Consider the following 19,736-nt stretch of genomic DNA (forward strand, 5'->3'; position numbering starts at 1 on the left):
GCCTTCAATGCCACTTCCCCATCCTGTTCCAGAAGTCAGTCAGCAATTCAATGTGACTTATTGCCCTCCACCTCTGCGCACCACACCTCCTGCATTCCTCTCCCTCTACTCCCGTCTTTCAAGCTCAGCCTTTTTCCTCTTGAATCGGAATGATTCGGCAACAGAAGGCTTCCCTCCCTGCAGCCATACGGTGTATTCTGATTGCATATACATTTAGGATCAAACTGTCAGAAAACGTAGAGCCCCATTTAAACTCTTCTCCCGCAATTTTGAGCTTTGATGACTTTGTGATACAACAAAAGACATGATGACAAAGCACAAAAAAGACCTCACACATGAAAGGGGCTGTGCACAATGGTGAACGGTGTCCAAATACAGTATAAGCTTAAAAACAAAAACCTTTTCTCTTAGCAAGCAAGCAAGCAACTGATAGTATAAATATAACAGTGAGCGCATCATATTTTCATCTCACAATACAGTATCAATGCAACAGCATCCTAGATCGCTATTACAGCTGTTCAGTGAAAACCAGGACATATTGTGCAACATTTGACTTCCAAGACTTTTTTTATATGATGTGACGTGTGCATATCGATACAACCAATGAAAAATAATCCCCACAATCAATCAGATTCATTATTGACAACAACTTTACTGCACTTAAAACTTAGAGGGCTGCAACTATTATAACAAAGAAACAAACAACAAACCGAAGAAAATGAAATGAGAGAATTAACATTTAAGCCAGGTGTCTGGAGGAAGACAGCCAGTTGGAGCAGGACCCCATAAATGTTAAAAGGCATTTGAGCTGCACATGAGAACGGTCTGCTCCTGGTGGTGTACCATCTGGTGGATGTTATCTGGACTGTTGGTTCATGCCAGGTCAAACAGGGATGACAGCAGACCCCCCCCCCCCCCCACACACACACACACACTACAGGAACATATACACATAAATGGATGTAATAAAGACGGTGAATGAGTATTACCCAGTAGGCTCTATTATTCAATTAACTATTTTAACCGTTACAGTACACTCACTCGACCTGCCTGTATGCATTTAACGCAGCATAAAATCTTAACCTCAGAAAATCTTCTTACAATTTATTATTATTATTATTTTTTTACCAGATATAACTTAAAAAGATCTTCTTGACTACATACACATTGATATATTTTTTTGTAGCCACATACTCACTCCAGATGATTGTTCAACTGCTCAAAGCATAATCAAAACCATTACCCCCCCCCCCCCACCAACACCCAAAATGGCATCAATGCATGACACCCTTTAAAAAGCCTCCATTGAGTTGATGAGCAGCTTCATCGTCACTCATCTTTAGTTTCTTAAGGGATTTCCCCTGTATCAGATTCACTTACGGGATGGCATGTTTCCGCAAAGAAAAAAAAAAGCAACAGAAAAGTAACAGTAGAAAACAAGATGACTCATCGGCGATACTGTTTTCAATTATAGGCGCCAAAGAATTTTGCTTTTGCTTCCAGCAGTATTGGGTTGCATTTCTTCCTTTGCAACTAGTCAGTCTTCTGCTGCACTGCAAAAGCATTTTAGAGGAGGAAATAGTGCAAAGTAGGAAGGAGTGCGGGTGCAAACTGATGTTCAGACGATAAGCAAGATAAGGGAAGAGGGGAAGATAAGAGAAGCAGAAAGGGAAGCAAAAAGGAAGAGGGTCATTGAGCAGCGGACAGCAGTAAAGAGGTCAAAGATGAGTGGAATAGAGGACAAAAGTGGCTGATTGCTGATTTATTTCATTTTGTCAAAGCCATTCCTCAGCAAATGCAACCAGATGAAACACTGCAAAAATGAGTCTTTCCCACAGCTAAGTGCCAATGTGGTGAAATTCACTGAGCCATGTGCCAGCTGCCCAATACGTTGATCTTGACAGCGTTGGTGACCGAGTGGGTCAAAGGTCGCGTTTCCACTTTAGGGCCGAGTCGTGCTGATTTATGTCCCCTTATGACAAAGTTGGCTTGATCTTTTCCACAATCGACATCTCAAGGGAGGACAAATGCAAACGTGCTAAACGTGTGTCATCAGTTAGGGATTCAACTCTGACATGAAATCTGCAAATTCCACAATAAGATATTTCAGAGGTTGATCACACACAAGACCGCTACTTGGTACAAATCTTTCAAATAGGCAAGGGGTTTTGTTTTTCCAAAGCTGAGCCATGTCAAACACACATTCGTGGACAAACCCACTAAATAGCTCATTTGGATCTTTGCTCTGCTCTAAAATGTTTTTTATGGGTTCTCTGTCTAAACAACGTCTCCTTTTGTCCTTTATTTATATTCCCAGGCAGGACAAAGGGGGCCTCGTCTCATTTTAAGATGGCCACATTTGTTTTGATTGAGAACCAGATGCTTCGGAGCAAATATGTTGGTGGCGGCTTCTCCAGTGAGTCTGTAACCGAATGAGACTGAGAAAGCATCATTTTGCAGGCTGACAATCTAAACATGTCGCCTATTTTTACAGTAAATACCTAAACACGGAAAATTAGCACCGGTGGCACTTCAAACACGGTCTGCTTTGTTAAAGTCAAAAGGGTTTGTGCAGAAAGGAACAGCTGGTTCCCAGAGTCACTATCACATTGGCCTAGGGGAGATATGTGCCCTTTGACCTCTGCATGGTCTAACTTGGAAAAAGGGAAGTGTACCAGATTGCATCATAACCACAAATGAAGTGACCGCACTTTCTTCCCTTATTGTCCATAAGAATGTAAACAGGAAGGTTTGCTCAGTGGACTGGCAAGTGATAAGCAAATAAAGCAGCACAAATAAACATCGGTCATAGCAAAACTTTGAGTTTGTGGCATACGTTAAATACCAATTATCCGGACAATCGAGCAGGTACAATATATCAGATAATAGCTGCACTTTAAAAGGAAGAGCTAATTCCATTAATGTGGTGACAAGAATATGTGCTACCTGACATCTTACAAGGGAGCAAATATTGAGCAAATATGCTAAACCAAAGATGTGTCCATTAAAACAACATCTAATCAGTTTACAGGCCACCTGTAGTTACATCATTATAATGCTTTTGAGCGTGGTGGGAGGATATAATCTTATCTGCAGATGCTAATGTTACTGCACCACTATAATAAAAAAAAGATGAGCTGGCTATTGAGAGGTTTAAGTGTGAGTGGTTAAAACATTATTTACCCGTTTCTTGCAGTAATGTATGTCAATTATTGTTAAAATGTCAATTACAGCATTGCCAGTGAGCCAAGTTACTCCATACATAAAATGTAACTCAATGGGAAATTGGTTTGAGAGTCAACCACTGCCACAGAACGGACTGTGGTCAATCTGTCCAATGTCATGCCAATTTGATACTATGGCACCAACTCCGAATCAATGCCAGTGCAAGTAGAATCAACATCTATCATATCTCAGAAACACATTGAGAAATATTTGTGAGCTGGCAATAACGACTGCAAAATCTGCCTCCGAGACTGGCAGAGGAATGCGTTTTTGTGAGCATGTCCTTCCTGGTTCAGCCTCTGACAGCGTGATGCTAAGATGAACAAGGTGGCTCAACAGGAATAGCGTACACATTGCTATTTTTTTGAAAAGCAACACCACTTTGGAACAATTCACCAATGCAAATTTAACTTATGATGGAAGCAATATGCACCGCGAAATTCCTCACATACGTACATGAATTGTAACTTTCGAAACCAGATCCTGGTCAAAACACGATCCATTAACCCCTAAAGCGTGTCAACCCAACGGCTAAAATCCCACAGGAAGTTACTTTCTAAAGCCTTGAGGAAAAGTCAAACGAATAATGAGTACGCTTGCTATTATCCATGCAAGTTACTCACCAACAAGTACTGTTAACAAGCGATTAGACTGACCTGTAGTGAGCCAGAGTGCAAAGGTCAAAGTGTATCAGTGGAATGGTTGGCTGACATGAAGCGGGGAGCCACACGGAATCTAACCTCTGTCCTCATACATACCTAACTGATGTCAAACACAGGACATGAAACGCTTTTCATGCGTGTTCAGCCACACATTTTTCAACCTATATGTGAAGGGTCATTGTGTGATTCATGTATTAAGAAGATATTTTCACTTTGCATGGATACCTTAGCAAACATCACTACCTTACTTTGACTTGACTACAGTATAGTACATCTGTGTCGACACATTAACGGGTGACAGCATTGAACTAAAGATGATACCCAAAATCCAAGGTTGTACGAGTCAGGCACCAAATTTGGGGGAGGAGTTATGATCAGTTCCAGGAGAGGTCCATATGTTAACTTGGACTGGCTCATATCACAGAGACATACACTAAAGGCACACAAGATATACACAAGGTAACGGTGACCTTTTCACCGTCCCATCAAACACTGGTGAAAGGCCAGTGTCTGTTCTCACCTTTCAACGGCTTTGCATGTCCAAAAGAATGTGTGTTGCATACGTGCCGGTGAGGCAAACCAGAGGCGGGTAACTTTCTAAAACAAGGACAGATCGTTGCTGTTTTCTATCAGTTGATTGTCAGTCAACTTTGTCAAGTGCTGTCCGGGTCAAGATGCGACAATGTATGGGCACAACACAAAAATTAGTCTTCTTGAGAATGAATTCAAACGTTTTCCGGTCTCAAGAAAAAATGTCCAGACTGCCTTAACTGTTCTACAGCTACGGAACATTGCAGCTGAGGGAAAGTTTACCCGAGTTGACAATTGGGATGGAATCTGGTCAACTGTGTGGAATCAATGTTGATTAATCATGCCTTGAAGAAACTGACTGCACTATTGGACTGCAACCAGCAGGGGCGCTGTTCATTCAATCTCAACTCGTATGTGGTCTTAAAAAAAAAGAGAAGAACATGTTAAAGTCTATGTCTATGTCCATGCGATGGCAACTCTAGGTAATATTATTCGGCTCCACAGGACACTGACAGCAAAACAAGTTTTTAAAAACCTAAAATTTGGCAATTGATTTCCATATTCGCTACTTTAACCACCGCACCATCCATTAATTTAAATAACCATGTACTGAATACTATTTTGTTCCGCTAGTGACACATTTGTCTTTCACAGTTGACAACGAAAAAGTGCTCACATGACTTAAAACGTTTTTTTTTAACTATGAGACAGTTTGTGAAAAGTGCAACTGAATGTGCCCATACAATTCTTAAGTCATATAAAGAAAAAAAATCTAACCTTGAAAATGAGGTAAAATACTTGAGAGAAAAATGATTCAAGGTCTGCCTGACAGACACACATACACACACCACACACCCCCTATAGAGCTATGAGTACTTGTTAAGTGATCTTGTAATGGATCACCATGAGAACAGAAACAGTGTGCGGCTTCATACTAGTGGAATGAGAAGACCTGTGCGGGGCTAAAGCACAATGGAAGCCCTCTGTATTTATGCAGACACTGCCACAGAGCAGACACGCCACATTTAGTAGTAGCAAAACTTGAGCAACAATAATCATGGTCATGTGCACACGACACCACACAAAACTTGAATGCACTGATAAGCTTCTTGCATATCTTTCCCTTACAGACAACATCAACACAAGGACCTACTGTATACGCAGCCTTACAGCAGCTTTAAAAAACAAACAAAAAAACAATCCTCCTCCTGTGAAGCATGCACAAAAAGCAACACTTAAAACACGCAGATCACTCACCGTGTGTGCAGTGTGCGTGAAAGAGTTGTCTGGCTGTCGTGCTAGTAAGAGGCCAAACTCTTTCTGTGTCTCCGAAAGCTCCCAGCTGGTCCCTCCCACCCTTGCTTGTCATGTGAACCAGGACGCAAAAGCAACAGGAGACACCCACTTCCTTTATCTAGCCCCCAAACTCAAAAGCCAAGGGCAAACTTGAACTGCGTCGGATCAATTGCCTTTTAAATAAGCAGGTTGGATTTGCGTCCGATTCAGGTAGAGTGTGTTGATATTTGGAATTACTCCCAAGCCACCGTGAGAATTTATAACCTAATTAATGGTCTTGACCCCGTCGTAGGATCCCCAGGCTCAGCATTCGTCCGATCCCATTCATTCTCCTCACATCAAACCACTCCGATTCCAAGAGCACACCTCGGCACACCGTTACCAAGACACAAAAACAAACAACAGATTAACACTTCACTAGCGTCGACACCTTTAGACTTGTTCAATTTCGGAATCCTAGTTCAACTTAATCATGGAATTTCTTTTTATGTAAGGAACGCAATCATGAATACATCCTGATTGAAAATAAGCAATGTATGAAAACATGTTAATGGAATAATAATATAGACAAGTAGTGGACAGTTTTGCTCTATCAAATAATGGGCTCATACGTTTACATACCATAGCAGAAAGTGGGGTGGGGGGTGATCAAGCAAAACACTCATTACATTTTAAACTATAAGGCATTTCAGAACAGCACAATCAATCAAAACATAATAAAGAAAATAATGGGATTGTCCCCATTCAGTCAAATTTCTTAAATATTGACAATTTTGACAGTGTAATGTAAACAATATAAACTTGAGCACAACTGTATAGATTTTAGAGATAGACCGATGTTTTTTTAATGGCGTCATTTTTTTTGAAAATACAAATGCCAATCTTGATTCTGTTGTCATGTCTTAAATTCTTAAAGCATATTTATTGAACAATTTTTTTCAAAATGTTTTTTCTTTTCTTCCAAATCTTAAGACAATAGACATCCTTTTAAATTTCTAACAAAAACAAGTAAATACCACAGCTCTCTATAGTTTAATACAGTAAATATTTTCCCCAAATTTAAAAATACCTGAAATCTTAAACTTTCACATTTGTTTGTTTTAATGTCAATTAAGAACAAATGGTTCCGAAGGTTCCCAGGGTCAGCAGGATCTCCTATAATGTTAACTGAAAATTGAAATAAATCGTTCCCTGAGATTAAAAAGGTTTTAGATTTATCTTATATCAGCAGTCAGATTTTTAAAAAAAGGCCGATACCAATATTCGTCAAAATGCCCAATATCGGCGCTTAAATCTGCCTGGCTGATTATCGGTCTATCCCTAATACATTTACCCCTAATGCATGCTTTATACACAATCGGTCTCATCTGAGGCTTCTTTTAAAGCCGTTTGTTGCATGTTGGTCAAAAGTGTGTGAGAGGAGAGTTTTATTTTGACACAGTTCTGTTCTCAAGTGATTCTTTCCTGCTCTCAGGTGTTCTTTAACAAATAGTCTAACATGACAGTCTTTATTTGAACAGAATGGAAAAATAAGAGCACACCTTTGTTTTAAGGGTTGTGAAGTTCAGCAAACCTGCTAGCGCTAAAAGCTAATATAGCAATTTACACATTTGCTCATCTTCATCGCACCAGAGGATATCCACATCAAATTCCTTTGTTCACAAAAATAATTGGTCCATAGATACCAACCCAGAATCACATCAAGCCAAGCAGCAACCTACCAAAATAAAACCACTCCCAAAGCTAAACATAAGAGCCAGGTTAATTGACTTATTGGTAACTTAGCAAAAATGTTACTGCAAAATTGGTATGACATTTGAGGCAGAGCTTTTCCTGAAAATGCTGGTCAAACTCTTTCAAGGTACATAAAAATACCCTATAAACAACTCTGATGGAACCAACAGTATGCCAATGGAGCTGATTTATGTTGTTGCTAATGAATGCAAATATCTCAATTTCACAGTCAACATGTGATCAATTGGATATGTGTTGTACCATCAATTCATTCTGCTAGTCAATTTTGGGAATCATCAAATAACTGGTGGAGAATGAACAACTTAGAGAAGCGTGAATAGAAATAAACTCATGATGATGGACAATTAAATCGTAACTGGTCTGCAACTGTAAAAACAAATAAAATTAAAAAAATCCAACAATTTTATTCTATGAGTGAAGCGATGCATCATTCACTTGTTTAAAACCTACAGTAGGAGCAAGCCAATCACTTTGACTGATTACTGTTCTTACGGAGTATGTATGTATGTATGTGTGATTAGAGGAGAGGAAACAGCTGTCTGCATTTTGACAGGAAGTGTAATTACACACCAGGGCACGGGCTCGAGTGCAAGCGTACTGCCACACGAGCACACATAAAGCCAAGAATCCCATTTTCTGGAAAAAAAATAAACGCGCTTGCTAGCATACATTTGTTTTCTTTCATTGCACCAACTGGAGCCAAGACTAGCACCGACACATAGTATGGGTAGCATATCCCACTTCTCTCCTTTGCCATCAGTGCTACCCTGAAGTACAGGTGTTAACGGTGGCGAGTCGCCACTGTCCAGCCACACCTACATGGCCTGTGAACCCGCAGCGGGAGCCGATTGTGCTGACCCTTGGGCCGCTAACTCAGCAGCAGCAAGCACCCTCTTTTGAAGGATCCAAGGAGGGTTTTTAAAAAAAAATATTTTTTATTTTTAGCTGGCATCTGTTACAGAGGTATTACAAAAAGACAATTTAGGTTGAACTGCAAATTGTACAAGTCATGGGAGTTAGACTTAGCACATGCTACTGTAATATTTCAGTATTAGCATAGTTACTACTACTACTACTACTGCCTATTACTATTAGACTATACTAGTGTCGCTCACTTATATTTCCAATACCGGCTTTGGGTTTACTGTGTGTTGAAAAGAAACAGAATTAATGACGATACACTTTTGCAGTTATATTCCATAAAGAGCTAGACAAAGTACAATTTGGGTAAAGAATAGGGCTACAACTAACCATTAATTTAATAATTGATTAATCTGTCCATTATTTTGTTGATTAATCAGAAGATTTTTTTCCCATGCCTTTATAAAACAAAACAAAACAAGACAAGACATCGTGTTTCAAATTGACTGCAGAAAATCAATAAAGATTCAATTGCTGGTTTGGTCCATAATAAATCTGAGAAGATTCACAAAATTGTTAATCATTGTTTTCCATAATAAGGGCAACTGTTTTCTTTTGATTCAAAGGCAATTCTGCTTTCAAGTACAACTACAGAAATATGAGAATATTTACTTTTGACAGGTTGAAATTCCGAGGTCAATCGATTAGCTGTCGATTGAACAATTAATCGTTACGGCTGTAACGCAGAATAAATTAATTTTTACACAGCGGGCAAGCCAAAATCTCTTACGCATTTGCCTTTAAGCAAAGCACCAAAACCCAACCACTCCTGAGAGGCAGCCAGTGTAGTCTGAGCTCTGGATTGTTGGGGATCCTTACAGTGTGGGGCCAAGCCTGCCTATAACTTCGACATACGATGAAACATGATGAATTAATGACACGTGGCCATGCTTCCTTTGTATTAGAGTACGGAGGTGACCGGTCTACATCTCCTCTCGAGGAAGAGTGCAGAGAATTAATAATATGGAATGGAATGAAGGCAAAATGGTTCATGTCATGTCAATGCAAAAATGTGAAGATATTTTTCCCTACAAATGAAGGTAAGGTCTAAGTTGGTATATTCAATATTTAGTGCATAGCCTGCTTAGTAGCTTGGTTAAGAATATCAAATAAGCACCAAGAGAACGAGGTGCAGAAGACCATAAATCATGAGATGCATTTGTGCTGCCCATGAGAAACAAGTGGGAGGGGACCATAGAAAAAAATATATCTCCAAATGTTTCTGTGTGCGCTATGCCCAAAGGGGATCCAAAAGCAACTGTGTGCGTAGGATATTAGGAGACATTTAAGTGTGTCTGTGTTGGTATGCATTCACGAGGTTGTAGTTGCGTGTTCATATATGGATGACAAGTCCAGTTCTCTGGGAAAAACGGATGTACTTCCTAGATTTAGAGGATTTAGAGGAAACAGCCAAAAGGAGGTTCTAGGTTCCCATACTGGAGCATGCCATGTGTATCATGTCGGTGTAAAAACACAGCAGAAAAGCACATTGTTTAGCGTTACTAACTAAATGACAATGTTTGCGAATGCTGCGCTGGCAAAATAGACTGCACAAGCACCAATAGCCTTAATATATCCCAGGTGTTAAGAGTTTGAATACCAGAGTAAGAGCACCCTCTGCTGCTTGCTGGAGGAACTACAACAATGAAATAAAATGTAATTCAACCTAAAACTAAATTGAACCAACTACTTCAGGAATGGGCAACTTGCATCATGGAGCAGGCCACAATTTTTCAACAGAGCTACTCGAGGCCCACATCGGACCACATAGCTCTTAACCAGATGTAAGACAAAAATTGTATTTTTAAATGTAGAGAAATACATGTCATTAATTAAACCAATGTACATTACAAAATCTTAATACATTTCATGGTCAATGCATGTATAACAGATTGAGCCTTCAACAATAAAGGGTTTGAACAATCAAAAAAATAACCATATATTGTGCTTCTCTTTTCACTTTGCTGCAAATGGCTCTGATACATAAAAATCACCATTTAAGGGCGGCACAACACTGCTGAACAACACGCTAAAATTAAGTGCAATAACCAATATTTTGTGGATTTTTTTCCACAAATATCAAATCACTAAAAATTGTCAAATTCAGGTGCCGTCTACCTGCATGTCATTCCAAATCTCAAAAAAATTATTAGGTCTAGTCATCTTATAAAATACACTCTTATAAAAGTGCAAGTGCAACTAAGTCATGTCTGCCATCTAGGGATGACTGGTGATATTACAAAAATATATTATGGGCGTATATTTCACTTCCAATACTGATATTGCCACCGAGAGTACTGTCCAATACCGATGCGATATCAGTAGGAATTACACATGCTTTTAGTTATTCTTTAGTATTAGATGTGAAATAATATAAATGTTCCACCACGGGAAACAAAGTTGTGCGTGACAAATGTTGCACTCAGCTGCAACGTCTTTATCCGATTTCAATGCACCATCACACTCATGGTTATTTTGACCACGTGAGCTCTACATGCTAGATCCAGACGCTGCTGGATAGAAGAGCAGGGGCGGAGTCTGGAATGGACTGCTTGTATAAGAGTACTAATATTAGAGAATCTGGATGTGGACCGATATAATCAGACACAGTTTTTTTTTTTTTTTTTTTTGGGGGGGGGGGGGGGTCTAAATGTTTCACCCAAAAAAGCTATTAAACCTTCAACATGCATTTGACATAATTACAGAAAAAAAAACATGCGCACACATACACCAATGATATGGCATGAGGATAATGGCTCATATTCATCAGGCTAACAATCTTGTTTCCTCATTCCACAGTGCAAAGTACATAGTACCCTGATGTCATAGTGTCAACTATGGACATCCACATGCAATGCTACTAGCTTCCCAATTTGTGAGAAAGGAAAGTGAAAGTAAACTGTTTTTGTGGCTCGGTGCCCAGTTTAATTTCTAAGGCAATAGTAACTCTGGCAACTTAATAGCAGCTCAAAAGGCAAACAGGCTCAGATAGGAAGGACAGCCGACTATTGAAGGTAAGAGCCACCCTTTTGGTCTTTGCCTTCTTTTTAAAAAGAACATTACTGACGATTACAGCAATATTTTCTCCTTCTGAACATTGAGTTGTAATTTATTTTTAATGACAGTTTCAGGTTACCGGTACATTGTCTGAAATGTTTTGTGATGCAATCACAGCCAAGAAAATACTCTTTGGCATGTAACTTGGCAACGCTTTAAGTTATTTGCTAGTTAGAACTCGTCTTAAAACACATTTTATTCTTTAACTTTTGACTAAGTATGAGACTCGGGTATTGTTTTAGTGTTTTGTGCCGTTTACTGTTTATATGTGATTAATTCATTGTCTTGTACAAATGAAGTTGAGTCCAGCTAAGTCTTATTTTAAACGACAAAGTCTGGTATTCATTTGATCTTTTTAAGCAACTGAAGAAACAAAATCTTGAATGACTTAAGAATTTAAAGCATAAGTGAGCAATTCAAGCAATAACGTTGAAAACATCTACACAGGATGAAGATGTGGGGTGGACTGGTGCTTTGCTGTGCTGCTCTGCTTCTTTCCATCACGCCTGTCTGCGGCATTAAGAAGCTCAACTCCATTAACGATTTGAAAAAAGTAGACTTTGGCCGAGCAGTGCCCAAACACAGCCTGCTGCTGCTCCACTGGTTTGCCAACACGATTGACATGGACAACAACGATGTCATACGGCTGACTTTCGACCCAAACCTTGGAACGTACGGTTCACATCACTACGGAAACTACGAGAGGCTGCTGAACCCTCTGCCTCAGGGAAATATCCGATACCGCTACTACACCGTTGGTAATCTCTTCCAAGGCCGATCCGATCTGCCCGGTTATGTCCTCCGCCCACCAATTGCGGAGTATAGGGGAAGAAACAGAGACCGGATCATTTTCCGAGTGAGGGAGCACAACGCAGGCTGGCAAAACGACGAGACAATAGATGAAGTCTATATCACGCAGCATTATGAAAATTCAAATGAGGGGACACGCTATGATCCCGCCTATACGTACCAGATCACAACCAACCTCCTACGGCAAATCAGAGCGTTTTCAGTGGAGGACAACCAAAGCAACTCATTAATGGAGCTCAGAGAAGACTTTGGAAGCAACATAGACAATTCACGGTTACTTGCCCTGAAAATCTCATGGCATGAACTTGCCTGCCTTGGACTGCTGTTGTACATTGTCTTGGAGGAAAAATACTACCACAACAACAAACCTTGGCCGGCAGAAAAAAGAAACAGGCTGCCTCATTGCGTCGTCAACCTTCCAGACAACAGCGAAAACCACCATGATGCTTCACACAGTGTGCGAGAAAGACCTGTTCAGAACAGTATTCAACTGGAAGTGATAACCGGAACGAATGGAAAAGCCGTCATTTCTTGGCAGGGTGTTCCAAAACACCGACTGAATGAAAATGTGATGGTGGTACTGTATAAGGACAATAATGCCCAGGAAGCAATGTATTCTACGGTGATTGGTAGAGAGTTTGGCCATGTCAACACCTCGGCAAACCTGAACGTTGGCCTCCAGGCTCGACTACATAAGACGAAGACAAAGTGCTGTTTTTGGACAGTACCGTCTGATGAGATCTGCAGAGGAGACGAGTTTAGAAATCCAGAAAAAGTTACGATACATGGCTATGATGCAAGCCTACAACTATTTGTGAAGGACGGTAAGGCTTGTGCTCGCTTATTTGTGAACAAGTCATTTGGAAATTGGACGTCAGAGTTTAAAAAGTCCTGGGTGGGGTTCTACGACAATCCAAATAAACCCACTCGAGAATATAAATGGTGGCAGTGGCAGTGGGCCACAAATTTTAAACCGGCGTCCACTCCTCTTGACCACTACCATGATGTTTATGAGTACCACTCAGGTATGGCAATTGCGCCAGGAGTCCAAGCAAGATTCATTCTCAGCAATAACATTGTGATGGCTCAAACAAGCTGGATGTGATCAAATTCCAAAGATTTGATGCAAGTCAAAGAAAATGGCTGGAAATCACAGTACACTCTTGTCAATTGATGAAGTACTTGGGTTTTCACAATACGTAGCTTAGACAAATGCTGTAATTAAAAAAAAATAATAATCTACTGCACTGTATTTATTGTGTTGGGGAACCATGGATCAACAGCTCAAGAGAAAAAAAGAGCGATTGAGATCTTAATGAGCCATCAAGACACTCTTGAGCAAGCAAATCCCTCAAATTGTGTCAGTGTGTGACACATTAGTGCCTCAATCACTTTTTTTGCCTCAATTCTTTTCTGATATGTATTTTCAATCATTTTGTGCATTTGTAAATAAATATGTAATCGTAAATTTGACAAATAAAAATGATTAATATATTTACTTGTGAGTTTGAACTTAACATAGGAGAATGGTGCCCGCACCACTGATTGAATCAGTCTCCGAAAATCAGAATCTGATACAAAGTGATGCCTTGAATTATTCATTCCACGACCATGCGTTCAACTTTTCCCCATTAAATTTAATTGAAATGCCATTAATCGCCACCAAAAAAAAAAAAAAGAACAAATTAAGATAATCCACTTTCGCTTTGTGTTATGGCCGTTGTTGGCCGTCCGTCGGTTTGTGGTAACAGCCATATGGGAACAACAGCTGTCGCTGCTCTAACAAGACATTACAATCCTGCTGCCTTTTAATATAGAAGAGTGGGACGATGACATGAAAAATTGTCCCAAGATACTCTGTTGCTTCAGACAGTGAGACGGTGAACAATCTTAAAAGCTCTGGGTTGTACCAGTCACGTCCAAGAGGTTGGAAACAGCCTTAGCTACCTTAAAGCAGAGAGCCCAGCCAAACCCTGAAAGTCCCTCATTATCGCATCTCATGAAAACATAGAAATCCCTAAAAACATGTGTTATGAACAAAAGAGCCCTGCAGGCAGGAAAATTAAGACATTTTCAGTTCCTTATTTTGCTACAAAGAAAATGGTGTTTTTAATATAACGCAATATTTTGGTATGTTCCAAATACAAAAGTAAGAAATCTAAAAGTTGCCATTTTTATATATACACGTAAGGACTCTCACAATGTATGCAGCTCTAAAAAGATTGAGAAATTAAAACCACAAGCAACTTTTGCAATCTAACAGGATGTTGTACCCACAAATATTTCCGCATATGCGCTTCCGGAATAAGGTGGATAAATACAACATAATAAAACGATGTAAAGAAACTTTTTATCATGGGTGATTCATTTAAGCTGCAAGTCTCTCTCACTCTCTCTCACCCCCCCCACCCCCCCCCCCCCCCCCACACACACACACACACACACACACACACACACACACACACACACACACACACACACACACACACACACACACACACACACACACACACACACACACACACACACACACACAGCCTTAAAATGTGGTGGCCTTCTTGGAGAGAAGCCGGCGTCCACTTTAAACTACTACTCTGGCACTCTCTCTCCCCTGCATGGCCAGCGGTGAACTCATTTGTTAGTGAATCCATGTTTCATTAATTCGTTCAACGTTAATTGTAGGGTCCAAAAGATTTATCAGCCGGCCGATTTAATCGGCTGATTTTTTTTCCAGATTTATTTATTTATTACACATTACAACATTAACCCCACCCCAAAAACAAATGCTGATTTCTCTCCGTTGTAAAAAAACGGATACTAAAGGACAAAGTATTGTAAAACAGTCAAATGTTCTGCCTATAATTCATATTTACTATTCCAAGTGCTAACGGATCAAAAAGTAAGATATTTCATTCATTATATTTATTCACTTAATAAGCCGATTAATCAGCTATCGGAAGTTTATTATTCCTTTCAAATATTGTAAATAGTTAAAAATATATATATATTGGTTGGTAGTTAATTGCTTCATGCTTTTCAATTTACTAGAGCTGTGGAAGCACACTCGTAAGTCAAAGCTCACAAGTCAAGGCGAAAAACAACAATCATTTGTGACAGTTCAAAAAACCTGCAAGTTGGCACCAGTTGAGGTGCCGCTGTACTGGAATATCCAACATACCATAACCTGACCAAAGTGTGTGTGTGCATTGTTTTCATTGTTTGCAAGATGTTTGCAATAAGTCTTAGATTTCATGTCAAGCTTTGACCGGGTCCAATCAAGCCACAACAACTCACTGCTGATCCAAAGTTCCAAACTGATAAATTACAGACATGCAAATAACCTCTTCATTGGTTTTGAGCTTTTTATTTCTTAATTGTTCATACAGAACATTAATCAATGAAAGTAAATGATTAGCAAAGTAGTAAATTGCATGGGTTGATCCATAATCTGTGTGAAATATCAAGACGCCTTGCTCTAGCAGCATGTACGCTATTTTGGATGTCAAACAAATTATTTTATTAGCAAGACCATTCCCATCCCTTGTGACAGGCTTCTATTTTTTCTTCAACATAGATGGAGCCTTTCCAACAAAAAAAAAGGGAACAAATACTGGGTAGGCAGCTCAAGACCCAACAAGTCATGAGACAATGAGTCATCATTAATCCAACTGAAAGTACAGTTTGAAATCCCAGATGCTGTATCTGTTTATAAAGCTAGAAAAACAACTGGTAATTCACATACGTATTTTTTTGCAATAAGCATCGTTTAAACATGTCTGGTTTGCATTATTGTCTTCAAGTGAAACTCAAGTGAAAGTACACGCATTACCATCTTAGAATGAAGGATTTGGATTCTTATTCTGCACCATAGTATGATACTGGAGCACATTACATGCGAGGTATACTGTATGTCAAGAGTCACTCTCGGAAAGCAGTCCTAACCGGTTCTGTGTGGCATTGTTGTGTATTCATGAGTCCATTTTTGTGCAAACTGGTTTCTGCCCACCTTTATCTTGGTATGCGAATAAGAACAGATATTATCAATCATTTCCAGTGTATAAATAGAAGCTAATTGTGCAAGCGTCTAACAGTGAGATCATATCCCTCATTTACAGTGGACATAAAAGGGCTACACAAACCTGTTGAAATGTCAGGTTTTTGTGATATAAAAACAAATAAGACCACAATTAATTATTACAAAACTTTCCACAATGTGACCTATAACCTGTACAACATAATTTATGGGGGAAAAAAATCTTTGAGTGGGGAAGAAAAATTAACAAACGAAATAGCGTGGTTGCACAGTCGTGTGTGTTTGTGTGTTCAGAATTACGCAATCACATTACTCATCAGGTTAATCTCAAACTCGTGTTGAATGGGATTTAGTACTATTTAATGTGCCTGTGGTGAACTTCCAAGAAGGTTTCGCTGATCCAACAGGATTTTCCTAACATTTTTTGTAGTCACATCTTACAGCACAAGCCATGCATGGTCTGCAGAGAGCTTCCACAGTATAAGAGGGAGCTCATTGTTCAAAGATATCAGTCAGGAGAACGGTACAGAATAATTATAAGTGCATTAAAAATCAGAGGTCTTTCTGGAGTGACGGACTGTCCGTTGCCAACGGACGCCCATTTTGCTGACGAATGACTAGAAACTTACTACAACAACAACAAAAAATGCAGAAAAAAATGGCAGACTAAGCAATGGCAGACATGGGCTTTCATTCGTCCGTGTAATTGTCAGTTGTCACTTAAGTACCGACATGCCTCTCACAGGTGGATGCCTGTTTTGCGACTGAAGGAAACCCGCGCTGCATGTCTCGCATGACAACAACACAAATCTACAATATTTGTTTGAGTCCAATATTTTATTTATGTGTAAACAATTACTTCCTGCTTGGTCACACAATTACTCTCTGTTTAGGCATGTACATATGCTAGACAGTGAGTAAGTGAAACAGAAAAAGAGTAAATGAGAGAGAGGGGGAGAGAAAGACACAGAAAAGGAGAGAGAGGAGAGAGGAGTGAAGGAGACAGAGAGGAGAGAGAGAGAAAGACACAGAGAAAAGGAGAGAGAGGAGCGAAGGAGAGAGAGAGAGAGAGAAAAAAAGAGAGGGGAGTGAAGGAGACAGAAAAGGAGAGAGAGAGAGAGAGAAAGACAGAAAAGGAGAGAGAGAGGCGTGAAGGAGACAGAGAGGAGAGAGAGAGAGAGAGAGAGAGAGAGAAAGGAGAAAGAGAGAGACAGGAGTGAAGGAGACATAGGAGAGAAAGGAGAAAGAGAGAGAGGAGTGAAGGAGACAGAGAGGAGAGAGAGAAAGACACAGAAAAGGAAAGAGAGGAGGGAGAAAAAAAAGAGAGAGGAGTGAAGGAGACAGAGAGGAGAGAAAGAAAGAGAGAGAAAGGAGAAAGAGGAGTGAAGGAGAGAGAGAGAGAGAGGAAGACACAGAGAAAACGAAAGAGAGGAGAGAGAGAAAGGAGAAAGAGAGAGAAAGGAGTGAAGGACACAGAGAAAAGGAGAGAGGAGAGAGAGAAAGGAGAAAGAGAGAGAGAGAAAGGAGAAAGAGAGAGAGAGAGAGGAGAGAGAGAAAACAGAGAGGAGAGAGAGCGAGAAAGAGAAAGGAGAGAGAGAAAGAGGGAGAGGGAGAGAGAAAGAAAAAAAGAGAGAAAAAGAAAGAGATAGAGAAGGAGAAAGAGAAAGAGAAGAGGGAAGAGAGACTGAACTACTGGGTTAGTACATACGGTATGTTATATTTTGCTTACTGGATGTTTGAGTCAATGTCAAGGAGATGATTGTAAATATATGCGTATGCTCGTGTGTCATGTCACGCCAGTTTATGTTATTTGTACAGTTAGTACGCTAAGCTAGTAGCTGTATTTCATGTGAATTGTTTGAAGTGTGAATTTACTTGACAACATTCCGACTAAGGGCATATTTTTTTCGACTGCCGACAGCAGTGACGGACAGACGGACTGCCCACCTTTGTTGATCGGTCGTAAAATAGCGACGATGAAGTGACAACGGAAATGTGAGTAAAATAAAACGCCGGCCCGTCGAACTCACAATTTGGCTTGGCATGAAAAAAAATGGCGGACTGACGATAACAGAAGGAGGGTGCTGGGCGCCGACAAATGATGAATGACGGACCAGCAAAAATTTATAAAAAATGTCCGCCTTTGTTAAATATACCAAGACAGTAAAGACATCCATCTACTTTCCAAACCGCTAATTCCTCAACAAGTATTGCGGGGATGCTGGAGCCTAAAACCCAGCTGGCTAAACTGGTTGCCAGCCAATCGCAGGGCACATATACACGAACAACCATTCACACTGACAATCACACCTAGGGACAATTTAGACTCTTCAATTAACCTACCATGTATGTTTTTTGGAATGCATGAGGAAACCGGAGTGCCCAGACAAAACCAATGCAGGCACGGGGAGAACATGCAAACTAAACCCAAGGAAGAACGGAGCTTGGAATTGAACTCACGATCTCTGCACTGAGAGGCGGACATGCTAACCAGTCTCCACTGCCCACACAGTTAAGACAGCCATTATCAAATGGAGATAAAATGGTACAACAGTGACATTACCAAAAACTGGATGTCCCTTCACGATCAATGAAAAGACTAGAAGGCAGCAGTTAGGGAGGCTGACAGCAACACTCAAGGAGCTCCAAAAATGTCTGGGATGTACTGGCAAGACAGCCAAATCATAGCACATTATCTTAGTTTATTTTTACTTAATTTTCCCAAACTATTGTGCTTTTAAATGATTTATTTTGGTCTTTTTTTTCTTTCTTTTTTATCACAAACCTCTTGCATTTGAAAAGGGGTGTGTAAACTTTATATCCACATCCTGTTTAGTTCTAAATAGAATCTTATAAGACAAATCAGAACCACATAAAACAAGGTGCAAACAAACAAGTGGACCAATATGAATTTTTTTTTTAATAAAAATCAGTAAATTAGATCACTTGCTCTTGAAGCAATGTAGAAGGGAAATACGCATGCAGCTGCTAATGATTTACCACAAAAGACCAAGCAGCGCTGGCCATTACAGCGTCTTGTATTTCACTGAAATCTCGACGATTATACAAAACATACAATTTGAACATGGTCCATTTAAAACTTCACAATATGAATGAAATGTACATTATCTCAGTGAGAATCAATCGCTCGCGCTCCGTCAGAGAGGCGCACAAACCTTTATTATCGTGTTTCTATGCAATGATCTATTAGAGACTTTTTATCAAATGATATTGTTCAGGAGCACCGAATGAGGAGACCAGTGAATGCATTGGCCAATAGGCCACAGTTTAAAAGGTGTATGCACTAAAGCCTTTCTTTTCAAAGCAATTCCAACTTGCACAATAGTCAAACTCAAAATAGCAAACATTGTGGACCTTGCTTCATCAATGCAAGAGTAACTAAAGTGAGTCATGTGTACTTGAAGAAAACGCAGTCAACATTGTGG

The 19,736-nt window shown here is 39.9% G+C and overlaps 2 protein-coding genes across 6 annotated transcripts in view; one reads left to right on the forward strand and one right to left on the reverse strand.

Moving 5' to 3' along the window:
• The window catches only part of septin9a (septin 9a), a 68,637-nt gene that overhangs the window by 10,486 nt on the left and 38,415 nt on the right, over positions 1 to 19,736 (reverse strand). The window lies entirely within an intron of this gene.
• Positions 11,219 to 14,561, forward strand: LOC147182199 (uncharacterized). The gene is made up of 2 exons (XM_086058198.1): positions 11,219 to 11,404; positions 11,895 to 14,561. Exon 2 carries the CDS (start codon positions 11,896 to 11,898, stop codon positions 13,360 to 13,362), a length of 1,467 nt encoding a protein of 488 aa, XP_085914324.1. The 5' UTR covers positions 11,219 to 11,404; position 11,895; the 3' UTR covers positions 13,363 to 14,561.

Source organism: Leptonotus elevatus, chromosome 1, assembly GCF_054856555.1.
Source record: "Leptonotus elevatus isolate MCC_2025b chromosome 1, RoL_Lele_1.0, whole genome shotgun sequence".
Classification (NCBI taxonomy): domain Eukaryota; kingdom Metazoa; phylum Chordata; class Actinopteri; order Syngnathiformes; family Syngnathidae; genus Leptonotus; species Leptonotus elevatus.

Coding starts and splice junctions, on each gene's coding strand:
- LOC147182199 (XM_086058198.1), top strand. CDS start 11,896: ATGAAGATGTGGGGTGGACTGGTGCTTTGCTGTGCTGCTCTGCTTCTT.